This window comes from Vipera berus (assembly GCF_964194415.1).
Source record: "Vipera berus genome assembly, chromosome: 1".
Classification (NCBI taxonomy): Eukaryota; Metazoa; Chordata; class Lepidosauria; order Squamata; family Viperidae; genus Vipera; species Vipera berus.
This window is the reverse complement of record NC_138202.1, coordinates 308528868-308551362: the sequence shown is the minus strand read 5'-3', so window position 1 is coordinate 308551362 and position 22495 is coordinate 308528868. Positions and strand designations below refer to the sequence as shown.

General features: G+C 38.6%; 3 protein-coding genes across 6 annotated transcripts in view; 1 reads left to right on the top strand and 2 right to left on the bottom strand.

Moving 5' to 3' along the window:
* The window catches only part of EPRS1 (glutamyl-prolyl-tRNA synthetase 1), a 53098-nt gene extending 51266 nt beyond the window's left edge, over nucleotides 1–1832 (bottom strand). For both annotated transcript variants that reach the window (XM_081314062.1, XM_081314063.1), the window contains exon 1: nucleotides 1710–1832. In XM_081314062.1, coding sequence (XP_081170188.1) covers nucleotides 1710–1752 — 43 coding nt within the window. In that variant the 5' untranslated portion in view covers nucleotides 1753–1832. The remainder of the gene's footprint in view (nucleotides 1–1709) is intronic.
* Nucleotides 1833–2537: 705 nt separating this feature from the next.
* BPNT1 (3'(2'), 5'-bisphosphate nucleotidase 1) lies at nucleotides 2538–18244 on the bottom strand. The gene is made up of 9 exons (XM_081312938.1): nucleotides 17974–18244; nucleotides 14158–14282; nucleotides 11808–11912; nucleotides 9624–9731; nucleotides 9351–9399; nucleotides 7575–7666; nucleotides 6034–6231; nucleotides 4920–5025; nucleotides 2538–3177 (listed from the first exon to the last, which is right to left on the bottom strand). Exons 2-9 carry the CDS (start codon nucleotides 14275–14277, stop codon nucleotides 3029–3031), a joined length of 927 nt encoding a protein of 308 aa, XP_081169064.1. The 5' UTR covers nucleotides 14278–14282; nucleotides 17974–18244; the 3' UTR covers nucleotides 2538–3028.
* Nucleotides 18245–18374: 130 nt separating this feature from the next.
* The window catches only part of IARS2 (isoleucyl-tRNA synthetase 2, mitochondrial), a 36874-nt gene continuing 32753 nt past the window's right edge, over nucleotides 18375–22495 (top strand). For all 3 annotated transcript variants that reach the window (XR_014024515.1, XM_081312936.1, XM_081312935.1), the window contains exons 1-3: nucleotides 18375–18611; nucleotides 20154–20276; nucleotides 21280–21436. Coding sequence is in view for 2 of the 3 variants with exons in the window: in XM_081312936.1 (XP_081169062.1) it covers nucleotides 18405–18611; nucleotides 20154–20276; nucleotides 21280–21436 (487 nt within the window). In the remaining variant the exon portion in view is untranslated. The remainder of the gene's footprint in view (nucleotides 18612–20153; nucleotides 20277–21279; nucleotides 21437–22495) is intronic.

Sequence of the window (22495 nt, the reverse complement as noted above, 5' to 3'; positions counted from 1 at the left end):
TTAAAGTAATAAAGATGTGTTAAATTTGCAAATCAAACCTTTTTCAAAAATCCACTCCTGACTGCAATGTACAAATTCCCACAAAAGTACAACAGCAGCAACATCAGATCCTAGTTGAGTATGAAAAAATATGGATGTGGGCTTGGTTAGTACTTTAATGGGAGTTTACTGCAAAATCCTACACCTATAAGCCAGGCTGAGAAGAATTCTGATAAGATGACAAACCACTTCCAAATTATTGATGAGAATCATACATCCCATTACGAGATGTTGAGCTGAACTCAAGAGAACCAGTAGCATTTCATCTTTCAAAACAATGATTTAATGTTGTAGCAAAATTTCTAACTATATGGCATGCAATACTGAAAGTTCAACATTTTATATCATTAAGAAGCATCACAGTAGGCAAGATTATTTATTACAATCTAGTCTCTTTGGGATGCAGAATGACAAGCTAAAATTACACACTTAGAAATTCCATGACTAAGCATAAATGCTCTTGAGCTACACCCTACTATGCCTGTGGCAGCTCAGATTTTAAAAGGAAAAAAAATTAAGGAACTTTTATTAAGGATTTATGCCACAAAAACATTTGTGCCATGTAAAAGAAATGTTTCAACATACAGTAGTCACTATTACTTTTATAAAATTGTTAGATTTTTAATTTTTGCTCAAATGTCAGTGTTCCTCTGTAGAATATATTCTGCTTTATAACATTAGCACCTTATGTCACTGCCACATCTTATTACATTCAGCAGGACTTATTCTAGATAACAGGTTAAGAGAATATCCCAAAAGATCGCAAAACTAGAAAGATCACATAACCTTGGAATAGGAAATATAATTTATAGTGGGACATATTGAAGGCATAACTTGATATTTGGAATTTCGTTTTTAAAATCCAGGACTTTTAAGTAGCAGAATATAAATAATCGTGACTATTGCCCAAGAAGAAAGTGACCAAGCAATGCTGTGATTGAAAAAAAAATGCAGCAGGCAATCTGCGTATTAAATATCCATGTTTAAATATCCATGTGATAACTGGTCTGGGGTTGCACTATTACATTCACCACTAGTACATTCAGAAGCCACACCTCGGTGACAAATGAAGCCAAAATTTTACCGGGCAGGGGGATGAAAATGCGTTAAATAACCCAGAAACACAAGTTAGTGGGTGAGAAATGCCCATGACCAACGTTTACTCCTCCAGAGAGTCCCCCGACAATCTGTGCCACGTGTCAGTTGGCCTTTCTCTCTAATCCACCTCCACTGAACGTCTGGACCTCTTGGCCCGTGTCTCTTATCAATGTCAAAACCCTCAAACTCCCTTTCATCATCTCAGCCCCACGACCCGACGATCCCTGCTTTCGTTAGCCACCCTTCCCCCTCCCTCCCCCCACACACACGCACATACACGAACACCCGACCCAGGTGATGGGAGTCTTTCGCCCATCGCTTTGACCTCCTCTAGAAACGTTACCCAGGAACCGGCTTTAGCGAAAGAGAAAGAGGCGGATGAATGAAGCGTCGGCCAATGGCTCCCCGCGTATGGTGCCTGATGCAACATGGCAGCAACACCTGGCCCGGACAAGGCAGCCGGGAGGAGGAGGTGGGGTGTGTGTGTGTGTGTGTGTGAAGGTTGAGGCACTCACAACCGGCGTGTATTTCGGGCGGAGGACGTGGGAGCAAAAGGAGCGGGAAGTCCTTACCGAGAGGCAGATCGCCGGGGTTGACCGTCAGGCTCAGCGCCATTCCAGCAGCGGCAGTAGGAGAAAGAACCGGGAAGGAATGCGACGCGACTGCGAGGCCGAGAGGGCCCTCCCTTTCGCCAATCAGGCTCTGGTCCCGCCTCCCATCCTGTCAGAGGGCTGGGCCAGCCTCGTCCACGCCTTCGCCTCCCTCCTCCCTGCCGCGCCTTGGAGTCTTTCCACACGCTCTCGGGACCCGCAACGCCTATTCGCAAGTATTGGTTGCAGAACGTGTGCGCGCAGCCCTTAATTTTGTTGTTGTTAGTTGCGAAGTCGTGTCCGACCCGTCGCGACCCCGTGGACAACGTTCCTCCAGGCCAGGGGTCTTCAAACTTGGCCCTTTTATGACTTGTGGACTTCAACTCCCAGAATTCCTCAGCCAGCAAAGCTGGCTGAGGAATTCTGGGAGTTGAAGTCCACAAGTCATAAAAGGGCCAAGTTTGAAGACCCCTGCTCCAGGCCTTAGCCCTTAATTAGACCCAACAGAATGAAGCCCAGGCTTGCTTCTATTGAGCTTGGCAAAAATTGGAAAGCTTTTGGTCTTCAGAAACGTAACTCACGAAAAGGGACCAACTGCCAGACCTTTGTCCGGCGCCAGCTGCTTTTGAGAGCTGCACCTGTTTCAGATGCAATGCAGAGGAAGGACCACTAATTCAAACTGCTAGTTTTCAGGTTCAGAGCTACCAGTCAGACATACAGGCATAAACCAGGAAAAGAAGAACCCTTTTAACTGAGGTCAAAGCGAGCCAAGCCCACGAATAAAAACTTCACAAATGTTATCAACAAAAATTATAATTTTATTTCAAGACTGTATTCTTCAGCATATAAAAGCTAAAATAGGTATATTTCCATATCTCTATACAAGCATCTGAAACTGGAGGAAGGGGGAATTAGGCACAGAACAGACACATCCCATGCATCCACGTATAAATGATCCCTTCAAGTGAAGCATGCATGAATGAGTCTTACATACAAAAGGCATTTGAAGTAACTGTGGTTCACTTATTTTTTTTTTTGTCTTCAAATCAAGAAAGATTGAATAAGGATTTGATAATTGGATAGGTGAACATATAATATTAATAAGCAACTTGGACAAATTTACTGAAGTCACTAATATTCCAACTGAAAATTAAAATCTCAGATTTACCAGAATGTATATTAAGTCAAGCAAGCAATAAATCTCTAAGTAAAGATAATGGAACTGGCCTATCAAAAATCACAATTTATTTCAGCTAAGAATTTATTTCCAGCCAAATGGAATGCACAATCCTCTGCATTTTTTAGGGCACAAGAGCTTCTTTGACTGCTTCAGGAACTCGACTGGCATAGTAGTCATGATTTTTTAAAGTAGCAAGGACTCCTCCTGAATTCATGTGTTTGACCTCTTTATTATAATGAAAAAAGTTCCCATGGATATCAGTAAGTTTGCCTGTGAAGAAAGAAAAAGACTGTTTGAATTTAGACATGGTATCTGTATTTCTACAAAAGGACAAATAAAAGTAGTTCACAAAACTGAATTTTCCTATTCCAAATTACAGTTGGCTAAATTTGATTTTTTCCCTTATGTTTTAGTACAGGGGTCGACAACCTGAAAAAGCAAAAGAGCCACTGGGAATCGGTTCCATCACACATAAAAAAAGTGGGAGCCGCGCGCGTGCATCCACGCACATGCATGCGCATAAAACAATGTTTTGCGCATGCGCACGCATGGATACACGTGCGCGGTTCCACTTTTTTATGTGGACGCACCTGCACGCCAGCGGCGACGGGTCTCCGTGGTGACGGGCGCTGGGTTGCGGCGCCGCCTTCAGCCCGGGTGTCGCCGGAGCCACCCCCGGGACCTCCAAACTGCCGCCCGACCGCCGCCCGAACACCAGCAGGTCTCGACACGAGTGTTCGGGCGGAGCTGCGCGCGCACCTCTCCAAAGGTTTGGAGAGGTGCACGCGCAGCTCCGCCCGAACAGCGGTTTGGAGACCTTTCTGGTGCCGGTTTAGAAAGCTGCTGCGGGCCGCGGCAGCTTTCTAAAACGGCACCAGCAGGTCTCCAAACCGCACCTCCGCCCGAACACCAGCAGGTCTCCAAACGGGTGTTCGGGCGGAGGTGCGAGAGAGGTGCGCGCGCAGCTCTCCAAACCTTTGGAGTGGTGCGCGCGCACCTCCTCCCGTTCGGGGTGGTGCGCGCGCACCTCTTCCCATTCAGAGAGGTGCGCGCACACCGGGCGACTGGGAGCCGCAGGAGACGGCTCAAAGAGTATAATCAAGTATAATCAATGTGCTTTAATATACAAAATTGTCAAAAGATTAGTATAATTCTCCTGACTTTAAAAATGGTTTAAAGATAGATCTTTTCTACACACATCAAGCCCCAATTCCCCATCTCATAAAGAAAATCAATAGTGGATTAGCTGGAGAACTAATAGTTATCTGAGTGCACTGTAAGGTTATGCTTACTCAGAAAATTATTTTGAAGCAGTACTTAGGACATCTCATGATTAGAGCAGCATTTCTCCATTTTCTTTAAAGCATACATACTTTAAGACATTAACTCTTAATAGGATTCTTAAAGCAGCTACTACTTTTGTCAGACTTTCCTAGAAGCCTAAAGATAATAGCCTACTTTAAAAGATAAGACCAGGTTTTTATGTTCTTTTGGGTTCTGAAGCACTTATTTCCAGTTTTCCCAGGTTGCAGAGGCCAAGCATTCTATAATAGCATAATCACCAAATTTTGTTTTCTTGCTTATTTCTTTATATTTGAAAAAATAAGAAATTGCTTTTTCTTTTATTCATATCTGTCAATATCAACAGATAAATAAATATGAATAAAAGAAAACTTAATTTAAATCTGTGCTACATACATACAAAAAATATCACTATCACATGATCACTATCACTATAATTATATCACATAATTAAAGGTTAAAATCCAAAAGAGCAATCATTGTTAAGCTTTTGTTCAGCTACAGAAAGAAATGTAGCAGAGAAGATCATCAGCTAGGAAATAACATATATTAAGCCAAATACATCTGTATGCTTCATTGGAAAAAATATAAACATATTTTAAAAATACTAGGTTTTAAGTTAGCATCGTGGGCCTCTTAGTTGTAGTTCTTTACAAAGAGAGGTGTTTATAAATCTTGTTTCTATTTCTCCAATATATTTATTAACTCACCTCCAACTGCATGCAAAATAGCCTCTGGTGCACATGTATCCCATTTCTTGCACCCAGGACTGGCAAATACATATGCAGAAGCTTTGCCTTCGACAAGTTGAATGATCTGACACAAATAAAAAACCTCAGTCATTTAATATGCACACATACAATGTTTTTAAAGATAAGGAATGAGGTCACAAACAGATCAATGTTTTAGTTCTTGATTACTTTCTATGGCTTTTTTCCCATTGCTCTTATATATACATAACAAGCACTTTCTCTATACATATAATTATACAAATTTTTCAGATGATAAAGGTATTATGATTCAAATGGCAAAATTTACCATTAACATTTTAATTAGGTTATGGCTTATGAGAAATTACCTACGGGAGCACCTACTGCCGGCGTCAACTTCCCTCCGTCCTGTACGCTCCCACAGAGAGGGCCTCCTCAGGGTACCACCGGTCAGAGAATGTCGGCTGGTGACCCCCAGGGGGAGAGCATTCTCGGTGGGCGCACCAATCCTTTGGAACCGCTTACCGGCTGAACTACGGATGGCCCCCGACCTTTGCTCCTTCCGGCGTGATCTAAAAACTTATCTATTCGAACAAGCCGGCCTGGCCTGATGGGTTTGGGGTTTTAACATTATTTTAACTAACTTACCACATTGGGCACAATCATTTAACTTTAAATCTTGTATCCTGTATTCTTATTTTTATTGCCCTGTACACCGCCCTGAGTCCTTCGGGAGAAGGGCGGTATATAAATCAAATAAATAAATAAATAAATAAAATAAAAACAGAACATTCTTGATGAGAGAGGTGAGGACATTCTCTCTAAAAAAAGTATTGATCCATTTCTAAGTCACTCTTAAGAATCTCCACCACCTTGAAGGTTGCAACATAAATATGACATACAAATAAATAAAATCCCAAAGAGGCCAAAACAATTAACATTATTTTCACAATTCCTATGCCCCATCCATACAATGTGGTTAAAATCAAATTGAAAGATGTATATCATTTATTGGAAAACTTTGTGGCACTATTATAAAAATGAACGTCTCGTCTTTGAACTTTTAAAAAATTAACCCTATTATCATGGCATTAAAATTTAGTGGTGTCCATACCTTATTACCAGCACCTCCAACTCTCACCACACTATCAGGCTTCATTGCGCTAATGCAGTCATTTACCATCTTGCTGCTGTGTGACCTTGTGGTGGTAATGATGTGCTGCCCAGCTGGTACCTCTTTCAACTGAAACCCAAAGGCGCCCAAACCAAGGATTCCCCATATTGTCCTGCCTAGAACCGCATCTGCACCTGCCTGCAAGAAAGATTTGAATATTCTAGTCTTATTTTGAAAAGTAAACAAAAGGAATTAGTATATATAATAGTTGGGCGTACTGTATTTCTGTAAAAGAATAATGATCCTAAATTTAGCATATTCCCTTCTCCAGGAAGGTTAGACAAAACTAATCTGTTCCATTACATTATTGCATTATCAGCAGGTTTAATATGAACCATTTAAATATATGCTATTTGCAAAGATACATTTCTTTCTTTCAGATAAATACTATAATTCTGCTGCTGAAAGAATAAGACTTACTGTTATGCAAGTAGGTAGAGGTTTGCAACTTTAGTCTGCCTTAATTATCTAACTGAAGAACTTCATCTATACTTTTTGTTGCAGGAACCAATTGGTCACCAGGACCAGAGGTTTATTCTTCCAAGCCTTTGGACTCAGAATGTGTGAGACTCAGATTTGATCCTGCCTGTTTGTCCTGGGACTCATATATTTGCCTTCATTCATGAGAGATCCTTTTTGTTATTCAGTATATTTTCAGCTTTACTATTTCAGTTACCAGTATGTTTGTTCTGCATTATTTTCATTTTGTCATAACTATAGTCACCAATATAGGCAATCTACATATGGTACATTCTCAAATAAATAGAAATTAAATTAGTAAGAAGAGAAAGCATATCCACAGATGTTTAAAATCTAGAGTAATCAGGATAGGGAGATACTTTGTCAATATTAGCTTATTTCTGCAAAATTTTCAGAATGTTTACTGAATTCAGACCTCACCTTAACAAAATTCAACACATACTATAATTTTGTATAGGAAAATGAGTTGTTAATTTTTGCAGCTATACAAGACATTTTCCTGATTCCTTTGTTGAAACCAATGAGAATATGAAAGGATTATTGTGCTGAATACCAAAAATATAGTATATGTCAAGCACAGGAAATCAGGAATCCATACAGTTCAAATGAATATAGGTTTATTGTAAGCCAATGTTCTCTACAAGAATCTGAACTACTAATAGTCAAAGTAAATTGGCAGCAGATAAGAGCTGCCAATTCAAGGCTGACTGGACTTAGATCTCTTGCCGTTGTGAAGGGACTCGAGACTGACCCATCCCTTGGGCTCAGCTCCCACAGTACATGCAGTCTGAAATTTGGATTTATGCTAGTCCCAAATATGCCATGAGTGAACATACTTTTAATTAGGACCCTTTAGATAGAAAAAGAAAGTAACTTCTAAGTAACAAGTCAGTGAACCCCCTTATTCTAGCTAATTAGAAGTGATAAGCAATTAAATAGAAGAACATTAACTGTTTAAATTAGATGGAGAAAAAGGTTTTGGAAATTAAAGCATTTCCTACCTCATAGTTGTAATATGGTTGATTAATAACCCCTGCAATCGCTTTTCCTTGGTAAGCAATACCAATAAGAACTGTTACATGGTCAAGAAGTCCTGAAAGAGATAATAAACATCTGTCACTGGGAAATGATTCAAGTTTCTTCTAACTTTTGATACTTGACTTACATGGTAGTCTATAATTTGAGTAATTGTTTATACTTGATCATGTTCATACACTAAGTTGCTTATCTATATTTGTTAAACAAGCCACAATTGGTTGGGTTTACACAATATGCAAAACATAAGTCAATAAACAAAGCCAGAACTAAAACAAGACCCAATTAAAGTTTTGCACATTATAGTACAGAAACTTGCTGCATTTTACTACTGCCATTTATAACTCAAGGTCATTTTTCTTCCATTTCATTAAACAATAAAGCAGAACCCACACCTGCCTTGCTTTAACACGGTATCTTCCACTTCACTACTCTCTGGGATTAAATCCATAGAACATTTCATGATTTCTAATCAAGCAAAATTGCCAAAGGCATCAATTCTGTAGACAGTGACCATGATACAATCCCAGATGTATCTATTGTTAGATCAAGAAGTAATTTGCAAGTATCTTTGTGATGTTTTTTCAGTTTTCTAGATCCCCATATACCTCAAAAAACAAACAGGTAATGCAAATAGCAATTAGAAATGGGGCTGATTTGTGCCTGTTTCAATAATGTAAGTACTGAAGAATTACTTGTGTGACTGCATTTAATTTATAGTATGTTTGTGTAAGACAGATGGGAAATCTATAATCATCCAGAGATTCCTGAATCACTATTTTCAGTATCCCTTACCACTGGCTATGCTGACTGGAACTCTTAAGACTTCAAAACAGCTGGAGTATTTTTTTTATGGGCCTCAGTCCAAGATTGCTTAACAACTGGAACCAGGAGTATTGGGAAGGGGTGCTTCCCCATTATTGAGTGAAGCAGTCACGTGGAAATCTCACTTAACAACTGCTTTGCTCAATGACTGATATTCTGGTCCCAATTGCAATGATAAATCAAGAACTACCTATACACCAAACTGGCTCTCAAAGGGCTTTTAAGTTCATTGTTACATAAGAAATTAACAAAAGACCAATTGCTCAGGTTAAGGATTTTAAGTAACTAGACATCCACTTCCAACTGTCTACCCCTGTAATAATCAATTGGATGAACTTTCTATTAGAACTCAAAAACCTTTCAAATGCAATGTTAAAATATGATAGCCATCATGGCAAGAATTATGTCCTTGCAGCCATAAGGCTACATAAAACAAAAGTTCTGGGCTTGTTTTATGGTACGGTACATAATTTTCAGCTTAGTGTACCCCATATTAGAGAGGAAAGAGAACCACATAGATATCCTTGATTCCTTACAAAAATATAATAATTAAAACAGGTAAAATATGGCAGTTACTGTTTTAGCTGGTAGCTTCCAGGACAAAAATACATCCACATAAATTTATAGTGTAAATGCACTGCTAAGGAAAAACTGAGCCTCAGTCAGTAATGAAGAATGAATCATTCAGTTATCTATTCTCATTGCACAGTTTCTATTGTATTACCAAACTTCTAAAGGGTGACCGTGACTTCTACATATTTTATGGTCACACATAAATGATAGATATTAATCTAGAAGCCAGACAATTGTGGATGGTTTTGTCATTAAGTATAAATGAAAATGTTTACTAAATACAAACACGCACACACACACACACACACATACACACACACACACACACAAAACAAAGGACAAACCTTCAGTATATTCTTTTGTTCCATCCAGAGGATCGACCCATACAACAAGCTTGAAGGAAACAAAAAGAAAAGCAGAAAGTTTCAGAAGGGGAAAGTGTAGAGAGTAAATCATTGCTAGGCTGCAATGGCTGCCCAGTTGCAGTGAATTCATAGTCAATCACTTCTCAAATCACAATTCATTCCACCCCATAGTTATTACTATTTCTCATCCCGTAGTTGTTAATTGTCTGGAAAATAAATCAGGGATTATATTAAACAAAGCCTTTTAAATACCTCTTCCTCTTTGATAGCAGTATACTGTGGTGGACAGGTTTGCTTCAGTATCTCCTCACATTGGCTTTTCTCAAGTAAGTCTTCACAGACTTCTTCACAGGGAAGATCCTGTGTTTTTGTTTTTGTTTTTAAAAAAAGTATATGCAATTAAAGTCAAAAATCCTTATTCATTTATATTAGCCAACTAGAGGCAAGTTTAGATAATTTTAATGAAAGAGAAGTTTTTGAAAGCTGGACTTTTTAGTGCTGCAGTATGCCTAAAATTACCAGCAAAAGTCTATGCAATAGATAGTATAGATGGGTCTGTAACGTTACCTGCAAAATTGGTTACAAATGATTACAATTTGGTTGCAATGATTGGAAAACAGTGTTAACCCAAGATGTAAATTGCAAAAATAGTCTTACTACTACAGTTGAAAATGCAATATAACTAATGTGCTTTATTAAATGCACACATGCAAGCATTTGTAATGAAAAATAAAATGGAGGCAAGACAAATTTCAACAATGCTAAATGCTTACAAATTTCATGTTAAAATGTTAAAAGCATGCAGACTATACATCAAACTAAGAAAGATGAATCTTGTAAGGTAGGACCCCCAAGTTCAGATGTTACCAAATAAAAGCTTTAAATATTTAAATGCATTAGCCATTTGAGATCAAGGACTCTGCTGAAGACCTATTAAGAAATCAGTTTACAATTATCCTCATTTAATGACTACTTAAGGGACGCGATGGCTCAGTGGGTTAGGACGCTGAGCTTGTCAATCAGAAGGTTGGCAGTTTGGCGGGTCGAATCCCGAGTGCCGCGTAGCAGAGAGCGCGTTACTCGTCATAGCTTCTGCCAACCTAGCAGTTCTAAAGCATGTAAAAATGCAAGTAGAAAAATAGGGACCACTACGGTGGGAAGGTAACAGCGTTCCGTGCACCTTTGGTGTCTAGTCATGCCGGCCACATGACCACGGAGACATCCTCGGACAAGCGCTGGCTCTTTGGCTTTTAAACGGAGATGAGCACCAGCCCCTAGAGTCGGAAATGACTAGCACATGTGCAGGGGAACCTTTACCTTTACCTAATGACTACTTAGGGACGCGGTGGCTCAGTGGGTTAGGACGCTGAGCTTGTCGATCAGAAGGTCGGCAGTTTGGCGGGTCGAATCCCGAGTGCTGCGTAACAGAGTGAGCGCCTGTTACTCGTCCCAGCTTCTGCCAACCTAGCAGTTTGAAAGCATGTAAAAATGCAAGTAGAAAAATAGGGACCACTACGGTGGGAAGGTTCCGTGCGCCTTTGGCGTCTAGTCATGCTGGCCACATGACCACGGAGACGTCCTCGGACAAGCGCTGGCTCTTCGGCTTTGAAACGGAGATGAGCACCGGCCCCTAGAGTTGGAAACAACTAGCACGCATGTGCGGGGGAACCTTTACCTTACCTTTACCTTTAATGACGATTGCAGCATCCCTGCAGTCATGTAGTTGTGATCAGGGTATTTGGCACCTGGCTCACAATTACAGCATCACAGCATCCCACAATCATATGATGACTGTGTGACCTTTTTTGGGTTCTACAAGCTAAGTCAATCAGAAAACTGGTAGGAGATTACAAATGGCAACCACATGACATCCTCACTTAACAACACCATAGGATTTGTTTAATAGTGGAAACCAGGAAGTGCCAGGACTGCCATTGCTAAGCAATGCAATCTCATGACTTTACAACTATATCACTTAGCAATGGAAATTCCAGTCCCAACTGCTATCATTAATTGAGGATTATCCATATATTTTTACAGTGGTTTTAATTTTTGCATACCACCCAGAGTAACTGCTGTGAGATTGACAGTTCTACGAATGTTTGAATTAATAAACAAATGAATTCCAAGATAGTTGAAGCTTTTTTATTTCCAAGTAAACAATATTATATATAGCTGCTGTTGTCATGATATCTGTTCTAGTATTATAACCCTCATAATAGTAGTTAAGAGTTCTTATTACAGTATTTGAATGCAAGTTACACACAAATGCACAAAGCAGCAGAGTCATGATCATATAGAAGAAAAATCATAGAGTGACTAGGATGAAGATTATCAACGGTATATATCACACTGGTTGGTGGTGGGTTTTTTTTTAAAAGGATAAAGGTAGTGTATCAAATCAAAGAAAAACAAAAGAGCATGCTGACTCCTCACCTCTTCACCTATGATTGTCATCTTAGGAAACTTCAGAAGCAAGGACGAACAAATACTCATCTGTACCAATCGATCAGCTTTAGTCTGCAGGTCATTAGCTCCACACTATTAAAAAAGAAACCTGATCAATTTATAGTCAAAATAACAACATAGCCAAATCAAATTGTGTCATCCTTAGAAGGATCTGAAATTACTGGAGGTGCTTTTTGCAAAATCTATTTGAGAAAATCCTAGGGGTTGTGTAAGTTTTCAAGTGTATGCATCATCTTACTATGATGTACCAGCAGGTAAATATTTTAAGATACTCTTCTTCAGAAAAATATTTGCCTTGAGCAATACTACTATATATGCCTAGTTCACTAGTATGTACTGATCTTATTTGCAAATACCATTTTTAAAATCTGAGTAATTGTATGATTTTATATAAAATCATATTTATTGAAGGTATTTGAACATACTGTATGGATGTCATCACCTCTTTAAAGATTATACTATATAGAATATATTATACATTTTATACATATACAATATATGTATATTATATCTAATATTATATAATATATAATCATTAGAATGTTGGAATGTAGCTGAAGAGACCAAAGATGGAAGTCCTTATTTTGATTCTAACTAGATACCATTAAGTGAGCCAGTATCTTCCCAGGCATTGTAAGGATAAAGGTAAGGGTGTGGGAAACAAGCCTTGAGCAAAATGAATAAAATATAATAAATATGGATCAATTATTTTTTCTTTTCCTGTGTGAGAAAACTGTGGTCCTCTAGATATTTCTGTATGACTTTCAGCATCTTTCAGTAGTAGTCAGACTAAGTAGGGCTGCTGGAATTTGTCACTGCGTTTTTTTCTGTTTATCCTCTTCAAATTTCTTCATTGTTACAAATAATACATTTTGGCTTTGAATTTCTCATCAATGATATATTGTGTATCAACTGCACAACTTTTGGAACTTCTTGGTCCATTTACTGGTATAATATCTTTTTTTCTGTTTGTCAGCTACGCACGTCTCACTCTGTTTTTCTGCCAGCTGCATTGTAATCTTATCAATGTAACCAAGGTGATTGTCACATGTCCAGCCATGTTATGGTTTCATGCCTAGAACTGCTATTAAGTGCGCATGTCTACAAAAGTTTTCTCACTTTACTTTTTTTCTTTTCTCTTTGTATTCTGTCTGATGAGAGGATGTAGTCAGTTAGGTTTTTCCTTTGCTTTCCAATTAAAGTTTTATATACAGTAGAATATGCCTCAGGTTTGATGTTTACCATGCGTCAAATGAACCACGGTTCATCGCCCTCTGATAGGGAAGTATTAATTTATTTCCCTGACAATGGTAGCAGAGGATGGTTTGTTTTTTATATTCAAGATTTATTGCTACTGATAAGCGTATAGGCAATTAGTCAGCTAGTTAGTCCGGTGACTGAGGAACGCTGTGGTTAAATTGCTGCAATATGCAGAAGAAGAAGAAGAAGAAGAAGAAGAAGAAGAAGAAGAAGAAGAAGAAGAAGAAGAAGAAGAAGAAGAAGAAGAAGAAGAAGAAGAAGAAGAAGAAGAAGAAGAAGAAGAAGAAGAAGAAGAAGAAGAAGAAGAAGAAGAAGAAGAAGAAGAAGAAGAAGAAGAAGAAGAAGAAGAAGAAGAAGAAGAAGAAGAAGAAGAAGAAGAAGACCCATTATCAGTCTCCTGCGGAGGAGACAGTTATTTCACAGAGATATCTCCCTTCCAGTTTACAGACTCCACTCGCATACTCCAATAACTCGAGATCCACACATTTCCCAGCCCTAATCTAAGTTGTTAAATATCTGAAATATTTTAACATCCTTGGAAAGCAAGATGTTTAGTCTTTTTTGTCCCCTGTCATCAAGAATATTTAAAGCAAGAAACTGGGCAAACAGGCAGACAAAATCATAGACACGTTATAGATTATTTCAACAGCTATATAACTTTATATATAACTACATGTCAGCAAATGACATGTTTGTCCAAATGACTAATATTGATGATAGAATTGTAAAATATTTGATGAGCCTTTTTAATGGCTATTCCAACAGCTGTTGTCTGGGCACGCAAAGAATAAGTTCCACTGGCACTTTGAGTAATCACTACTTCAAAGAGTGGATCCAGAAGGATGGTTTAGTTGCAGGTAAATTGCCTCATCAAATTATATATTATATCTAAAATAAATGAGGTTATAATGCTAAACTCCTTTATTAATACAACAATCTTTACTTTTGAGCACAGATGCAAAAAAATTGTTCTGCACATTATACCAGCATCATCCACTTCTTTATTTGGATATATAAGGTCCAACTAGAAATACATAGGATTCTATTGATCATTTACCTTCTCCACTATGTCTAGTTTTCCTCCAGACATAACTTCTCTGACAATTGTTCCCGCTTTATTAGCCACAGAATATGCTGAGGCCACAAGACGCATCAATACACTTGGATTAGAAGCCATGATTTCTAGGTAGAAAAAAGAACAACAGAAAACAAAAACAATCTTGTAACACAATTTTCTTATGAAGGAATCTGATTTACACTGGAAAAGATTGAAGAATAATTTTGAAGTCAAAATATATAGTTATTATAAATCTTTTAATTATATCTCCTTCTTTCTAAAAGAATCCTGTTAGGAATTTAATAGCTTCAAACAGCTGGCACAGACATTTCCAAATGCAGAGGACACAGACAGTGGCCATGAATGACAAGAGGAAGAGTTACTATCAAGGTTTCTTAATATGGTCTACCTTGGAGGGACTATCTCAATACACATCTTGAGGTGAATTCCTGTCACATACAAAAAGGATGATGAAAAAAGAAAGATCTGATTTTTCAAGGCAAAGGGCAAAACTGCCAAAGTTTGGAGTTTTCTGAGATTTGGAGTTTCTGAGAAACTGGGAATTTCAAAAAAGTGAAACAGAGAAATAGATGCTTCAAATAGCACTATTTCTGAAGTGTTAACGTCTCACAAGAATTTGTGTTAGGATTTTAAAACCTGCTTTAAGGTAATTAAGGTAATTATGTCACCTCTATATAAAATATAGTAATAGCAAAAACATTTAGATTCATATATCGTTCCATGCTATTTTGTAGCACTCTCAGAGCATTTTGCAAATGTCAGCATATTGTCCTCAATAATCTGGCTCCTCATTTTACCAACCTCAGAAGAATGGAAGGCTGAGTCAAACTTAAGCTGATCAGGATCGAACTGCTGGCAGTCAGCAGAGTTAGCCTGCAATACTGCATTCTAACTATTGCACCACTAAATAGAATTGGAAGTTTAAACCCCAGCCTATATCCATTCTTCAGATTGAATATTTTTACTTGCTGCCAATCAGTGGCGTAGCGTGGGTTGTCAGCACCCGGGGCAAGGCAAGTAATTTGCGCCCCCTAACCCGTGGATTTTAGCACTCGAGTCTCTTCCACTAGATTAGTTAAAGAAACCCTTACCCCCTAAGCACATGTATTGTTTGTTATGAAAATACTGATGTAATTCAAGTAAAATGCATCTAATGCGCCCCCCCAGATGTTGCGGCCGGCCCCCCCTGCACCCCCCCCACGCTACGCCACTGCTGCCAATGCTATGTAATAATAACTTGGAATCTTTTTGCAGGATCTCTTTTGTGATACTGACTGAAAGTGTTCATTTGGGGCAGACCAGTACTACCTGATGATCTGCATGAAGCTTTCTATTTTCCGCTGGATTTTCTTCTGTAACCAAGCTGGTCAGCTATATAATTTACCTTATCACCAATAAATGTTTATATCAAAACTGTAAAGACAAAATGTGGGTTTTTTTGCAACTTAGCTTTTCTTTTTAAAGAAAGTGTGATTTTGATCCCCAGTGAGATTGTTCTATTTCCCAAAGAGGCAAGGGCCAAATCATCTAGTCACACATGTCTTCAGTACATGGCAAATGTACTTTTCCTTTTTGCATTTCTATTTTTCATTGTCAGAAAAGTAGCACAGCTTATAAACTCTCTTATCTCATACACAGCTGGGATACAGAGTGGATGTCACATAAGACACCTCTGGAAGATAGATGGTGGCAACAGGAACTACCAAGCTGCTACCCCAAAGCAAGACAAAGCGAAGTTGTGAAAATCCCAAGGGCTTCTAGAAGACATTTCAGACCTTCAGTTTTCCACTTCAACTGCTAAAGTCTGTAGTAAGATATAAGTAAACAGGAGCAGATGTAAAGTAGCCAGTCCAATAGGAACAATTAGAGGACACTGACAGAAGTTTTATTCAAGTCCTTGTCCAAGACCAGGAGTCAAATCTGATATAACAGTTGCAAATTGTCATAATTTTTTTCAGCACTGTTGTAGCTTTGAATAATCGCTGAATGATTGGTCAGCAAGTGAGGTATGCAGTAAAGCAATACAGATTGGATCTATATACAGTATTTCACTGAGTCATGATTTGCTTACCCAAACGTATTTGAATAAGCTACAATTTTCTGGGCTCACACAAAACAAACAGTGGCTAGATACACTAACTCAAACAAATCATATTATGGTTTTATGTGCTATATGAACTCAGCATTTTAAGGAACCTCAAAGAATAACAAGCTTATACAGGTTACAGTGCATTTGTCCATATTCTTATTTGCCTCCTCTTATATATGCTTTTAATTATAACTAATAATCATAGTTTGAAACTGCAACTCCAAAGAAGATGCATATGCAGATTTGTTGTCAACTTTCTTCTCACATTATAAAATTGGAAATATAAACTGTCTACTGTTTATGAAGGCCAGGTTACCTTCATATCCTGACAGCCCCATGATGATGGAGAGGATCAGAAGTAATCCTGTACTGTATTTCCAATCTGACTCCCTTTAGAGTTCCTTTGAAGATTGGGAGGTTCTTGTTCATGTATTGCCCTGAGCCAATTTTTTTTGTAGTCTCACCTCTTCTAGTTGAGAGCATGCCAAGCCCAAGGATAGGTAAACAATGCTCTATATATTAAATTTCATTGTTACATATGTCTTTGTCTATTCCTCAAACATTGAGAAAACTCAAGATTCCGTTAGTAGAGCAAATTGGCAACTTAAATAGTTGTGGACATGCAAAGGAGTTAATAAATACTGACAATTATCGCATATGTAATCCTCTTCCCCCACTGTGAATTATGCAACATTTTAAAAAAATCCTAACTTCCGTCTCATGTTAACAGAGAAGGTAATCTGAGAGCTAGCAACCTTTAAACTACATTCAGTTTGTTAAATCAACTAGCTTTTCTAGTTTAAAGCAGAATATATTTTCCAATTCACAACTTCCTTGTAAATTTTATGTAGCTACTTTACATAAACTAACTACCGTATTATTCTTTTATCATGACAACTATATGGTGAGCACTGAAGAATCATTTTTGAAACAACTACACCTGCGCTGAGCAATGACATAAAATGGATAGGAGCCTCACACACATGAACATATTTATTCTTGTGTTCCGAGTTTTACCTGATGCTTATAAAAGCTATTAGGCTGATTTTAGGATGCTGGCAAGAGTTTTTTTCCCCTACCTCATATTAAGGGAAATGCCAACTTTATTTTTAACAATTATGCTGTTGAATCTTATCAGAGCACTCACTGATCTCAGTGGACCAAAAATATCATTTATGAAATACAACTGTCGGCCTTTGGTGAAAGTCTTGGTGAGGATTTGCACATTTTACCCCATCTTTCAAAGACAAATCTCCTGGTTTAACACAGGAACTTTTTAAAATTGTAAAAATTTAACTAAAACATAAAATATTTAAAACAACACCTACTGAATGGAAAACTTTCTGAACAGTCATACATGTAGGATTGACCCCAAAAAGTATTTTTCCACTTTGCTCATATCTGTTCGTTGTTTTTTAAGTTCTAATTCATTACAGTAACTATGATACATATTTTTAAAAAAGCAGCTGTGCCATATCTAGTCACTCAAATGAACATAACACGATCTTGAACATGCCACTAGAATAGTTCTAGCTAGCCTGCCTATCTTCTCTTCGCGACTGTGGATGTCTTCGAGGACATTTCCACGACGGGAATGAAAGAAAAGCCTTATTTCGCCACCCACCTCTCTCACTATCACAAGATCTTTAGCGATCAATATCTAGCAAATAATCCGAAAAGGCAAGAGAAAAATGAAAATAGCATACCTCCGTTTCAGGCAGCCCCACTCTTACAAAACACTCGCCAGGATTACCCAGTGCCGATTTCCTATTCTTTCTCCGCCCCACCTACCGGGTCCTTATTGCCATTAACTCGGCTCTCTTAAGCGGCCAATAACGTTTACAAACTTTACATGTGCTTGCAAAGGGGCTCTGTTCCTATGTCATGCACAGTGAAGACTCATTTAGGTAGTTGGGCCACTATTTTGGGCTGCGAAGCTGAACTGATGCTGGGGTTCGGGGCACCCCACAGCCAGAGCCGACACTTGCAAGGGTTCTCCAGATAACGAAGGGAGGAGGACCGAACTCTAGGGGGCGCTGAGGATCCCATCGAAGCCGGAAAAGCACCGGGGAACGACGTTTTGCCTCGTTGCTCGCCGCGGCGTTTCCGGACGTGCCCGTGGAACCGAGTGCCCGCGATGTGGGTGCTGCGGGCCCCGCCGTTGCTTAGGTTTCCCAAGCATGTTGGACGTTGGGCCCGCGGGACGGTGTCCGCAGGACCCAGCGCGGGCCAAAAGGCGAAGCCGGACTCCAAATACCGTGAAACGATTTTATTGCCCCAAAGCGAATTCCCTAGCCAGTTGCCTGGCCGGCTGCAACCCGAAACTGAATTGGAGATACAGCAGGTAGATGAAGAATAAGGAACAGGGGTGGAGGTGCTGAAAGTCGCTGCCTAGATACATCTGGAATTAAAATCCAGAGGTGCACCTTTCGTCAAGTGCAGGGGTCTTCAAACTTGGCCCTTTTATGACTTGTGGACTTCAACTCCCAGAATTCCTCAGCCAGACACGCTGGCTGAGGAATTCTGGGAGTTGAAGTCCACAAGTCATAAAAGGGCCAAGTTTGAAGACCCCTGGTCAAGTGTATGCTTATCTGTGGGGAAACGTTTGCAACCCGGAACAAGGGATGCGCTGAAAGGATGCGCTGGCTTTGCCTTTCTCTCCGTGCCTAGGTAGCTTGTTCCATTGCTGTTATTTACCTTAAAAACGCCATTAAAAACACCCATCTGAGAATTTAGTCGGGCCCTGCAGGAAGGAAAAAGGTTCCCTAACTAGATTCTGCACCTTCCTAGACTTTTCTCAGACCACGCTCCATATCGTCGCCTGTTGGGTAAATAATTGGAAAGCTGTTGGAGAAGGCGGCAAGATCAAGTTTAGCTGAGTGGAGCTGGGTGCAGAACTAGAGATTTGCTGATCCTCCCTTAGGCATGAAAGCTTTGGGCTATAAACTCATCTCAATCCCATCCCACCTCAAAGGGTTGGGGAGGGGATAAAAAGCAGCTGTTATCATGTGCACTGCCTTTAACTCTACAAAATAAAGGCAGGCTATAAATCTAACAATACATATTGGGCCAACCTGTGCCACAAATTGAAGCCCAATTTTAGGGTTGCCATATCTGGGCTGCAAAAATTCAGACCTTCACTAGAGAACAGTGAAAAATATACTGCAAACTTTTAATTTGTTACTGCCATACTGCCTGATGTGGTATCCCAATTCAGTGAGAAGAAGCTTCCATTCATACTTAAATACATGCATAACAATTTGGTCATCTTCCCTTCCAAAGCACTGTAATTATATAGCTGCACTATAGACTTATGAGTTTAATGATAAGTCTTTTTCTCTGGGTATCTCTAAAAAGGAAATTTGATGAAAAGAGATAAAATTTTATTTTAAAACAATGATTGACAGTTACACACGAATTTGGGTACTATGAAACTGATGCAAGTTTGTATGTCATCAATATGGTTTGTGTTTATATGTGCATGTTGTCATTATGCAGACATCCGTTCTGCATTAATACAGGTTATATTGGTCAGTATTTAATTTATGAAGTGATTCTGGAAAAGTCCTGTTTGACTAGAATGGCTAATAAATAGTTTCCTCAACTCACAAGGAGAATTTTTAGGATAGAAGAACAATTGTTTAAATTGAACTTTGCTTGCTTACTTTTGTTGTTACTTGTTACTTGGATCAATCTAATGTCTGTTAGTTTGCAACCTGAGAATTGATCACCACAGGTACATTTGGAGCACTGTAATGTAGAACACTCTAACTCAGAGACTTACAGATACATTGGCAGAGCATACTTGTAGATTAAATATATTGTCATGTTTAAAAAATAATTTATTATGTAAGATGTAGTATAATAATTCTAGTGTATTCTTTAGAAATGTGGCTTTTCAGAACTGTATTCTTGGCAAAGACAAAGGAAAACAAAGCAAGAGTTTTGTCTTCATGATGGACCACCATATGCCAATGGAGACCCACATGTTGGCCACGCTTTGAATAAAGTGAGTATGTGTTTTCCTAAATTAATTGATTTATGTATTTATTTAAGCAAATTATAAAGCCATCTAATTTATAGTAGTGACTCTGGATGGCATACAAAACTTAAAACCATCATAACAATATAATCCTAAGAGCTCCATTTAAAGCTGCAACCACCAAAATAAAAAGTCTTGTCACTGATGGAGCTTATCTGACTTCCTGGCCCAAGTACCTGGGGGAACAGTCCAATTTTCAAAGTTAAAAGGGTCAGCACCATCCACAGCCATAGAGAAAACATGATCCCAGGTCCAACAAAATGGCTTTGTTTGATATAAGGGACCTGGAGCATGCCCATCCTTTGCGGGGAGGGCATAAACAATGGGAGATAGGTGGTCTCACAAATCCTGTGCCATGAAGGACTTTATTGGTAACTACCATCATCTTAAACTGGGTCTGGAAATCTACTGCAGCTCATGCAGCAATGGTATATGAGAGTATTAAGAGAGTCCGAATACTGTCCTGCTTCATTATAAAACATTCTAGAAGGTATCCAGTAAATACAAAAACATTTTTGCTGGATTAACTTCAACTTTAAATCATAGAAAGTAAGTTTAGTTTTCTTCAAAACTTCAGTCCATTGATTTGTAAGGACTGGAATTTCCAATTCTTGATTCCAAGCAAAAATGCAAGTATCCTGGTGAAAGCAATAGTATTTGGCCATCAGACCTGTATTAATGTGGAATTTTTGCCACGTTGAAATGTAATGTGGAGCTTTGTTAAAAATTGGAGCCTGTCCAAAGACTTAATATTTTTGATTTTATGGATATCTTACAAGTTATTTGTGTGGCAAGTGTCTGTAATTTTATTTAAGCGTTCTTAATAGAAGGTACCTTTCAGAATAGAAATAAATAGAAAACAATTTGTTAGGGTATAGCTTGCAGTATAAATATCGTAGAAGCCAAGAAAATTATAAAGCAGGATGGAAGTATGAATTTGAATATCTATTTCGCTCTCCTCTCCTTTCAGATTTTGAAAGACATCACAAATCGGTTCCATGTGATGAATGGCTATAAAGTGCACTATGTCCCTGGATGGGATTGCCATGGGTTACCCATTGAGTTGAAAGCATTATCAGAATATGGAGAAACAAAACATCTTACACCAATGGAAATCAGAAAGAAAGGTATCTTTCCTTTGATAAACACTTCTAGAGAGGTCTGTGGATGTTATTCCATGACAGACATGTCAGAGAACAGCAACATCGTTCTACTTTCAGATATTTGAAAGGTGCCTTCTAAGATGAGATACATAATTTAAAACATCAATAGACAAAGAATGACCGTCAAATGTTGTTGAAGTACCACTTGCAGTATGCATTACCATTGACCATAATGGATGAAGCTACTAAAAGTTGGTTTTCAGTGACAACTGAGAAACCATAGTTCGCCTACCTGCTTTTTAAAAAAATCTTAATTTCTTACACGTATATTACTATCGATAAGGCAAGCAAACATGGGACAAATTAGGAGTTTAGAGATAGTTAGTGGAAGGAAGAATTGCAAATGTGGCAATAATGTACTGATTTAGGTTGCCGGTTACCTTTACTCTGAATAGAAAAAGGTGCTCATCTGCATGTCTATGTATTTATTAATATATAACACACAATACAATTTAAAATGCACTCTGCCCTGTTTGTTTAAAATTCAGAGTTCAGTCTAACAGGGCTTTGGATACAGTTTTGTTTCTCACCCTTTTTAAACTAATATTTGGTAGGTTGGTTTTAATCCTAAATGTTTATTTATTTAAAAGAATTACCATATTTTTCAGACCATAACACGCACCTGACCATAAGACGCACCCAGTTTTTAGAGCAGGAAAACAAGAAAAAAAATATTCTGAACCAAATAGTACCGGTATACTAAAACAGGGCTTTTCAACCTTTTCATCCATTGTACCACTTTTAGGACAAGGCAATGTCTGAGTACCACCAGTCGCCCAGCAAGGTGTCAAAAACTTGACCCCCACCCCCCAAAAAGGAAAAAAAATGATAAAGTACAGGTAGTCCTTGATTTACAGTGATTCACTTAGTGACTGTTCAAAGTTACGACAGCACTGAAAAAAGTGACTTATGACCATTTTTCACACTTATGACCATTGCAGCATCCCCAGGGTCATGTGATTTACATTTGGATGCTTGGCAATCGATTCATATTTATGATGGTCACATTGTTCCAGGGTCATG

What these genes read in the sequence shown, in the direction of transcription:
- BPNT1 (XM_081312938.1), bottom strand. Translation starts at nt 14,277, where the DNA reads ATGGCTTCTAATCCAAGTGTATTGATGCGTCTTGTGGCCTCAGCATAT. An exon ending in AACTAGACATAGTGGAGAAG is followed by an intron (nt 11,913 to 14,157) that starts GTAAATGATCAA and finishes CTTTTTTAATAG; the next exon opens with TGTGGAGCTAATGACCTGCA. An exon ending in TGACAATCATAGGTGAAGAG is followed by an intron (nt 9,732 to 11,807) that starts GTGAGGAGTCAG and finishes ACAAAAACACAG; the next exon opens with GATCTTCCCTGTGAAGAAGT.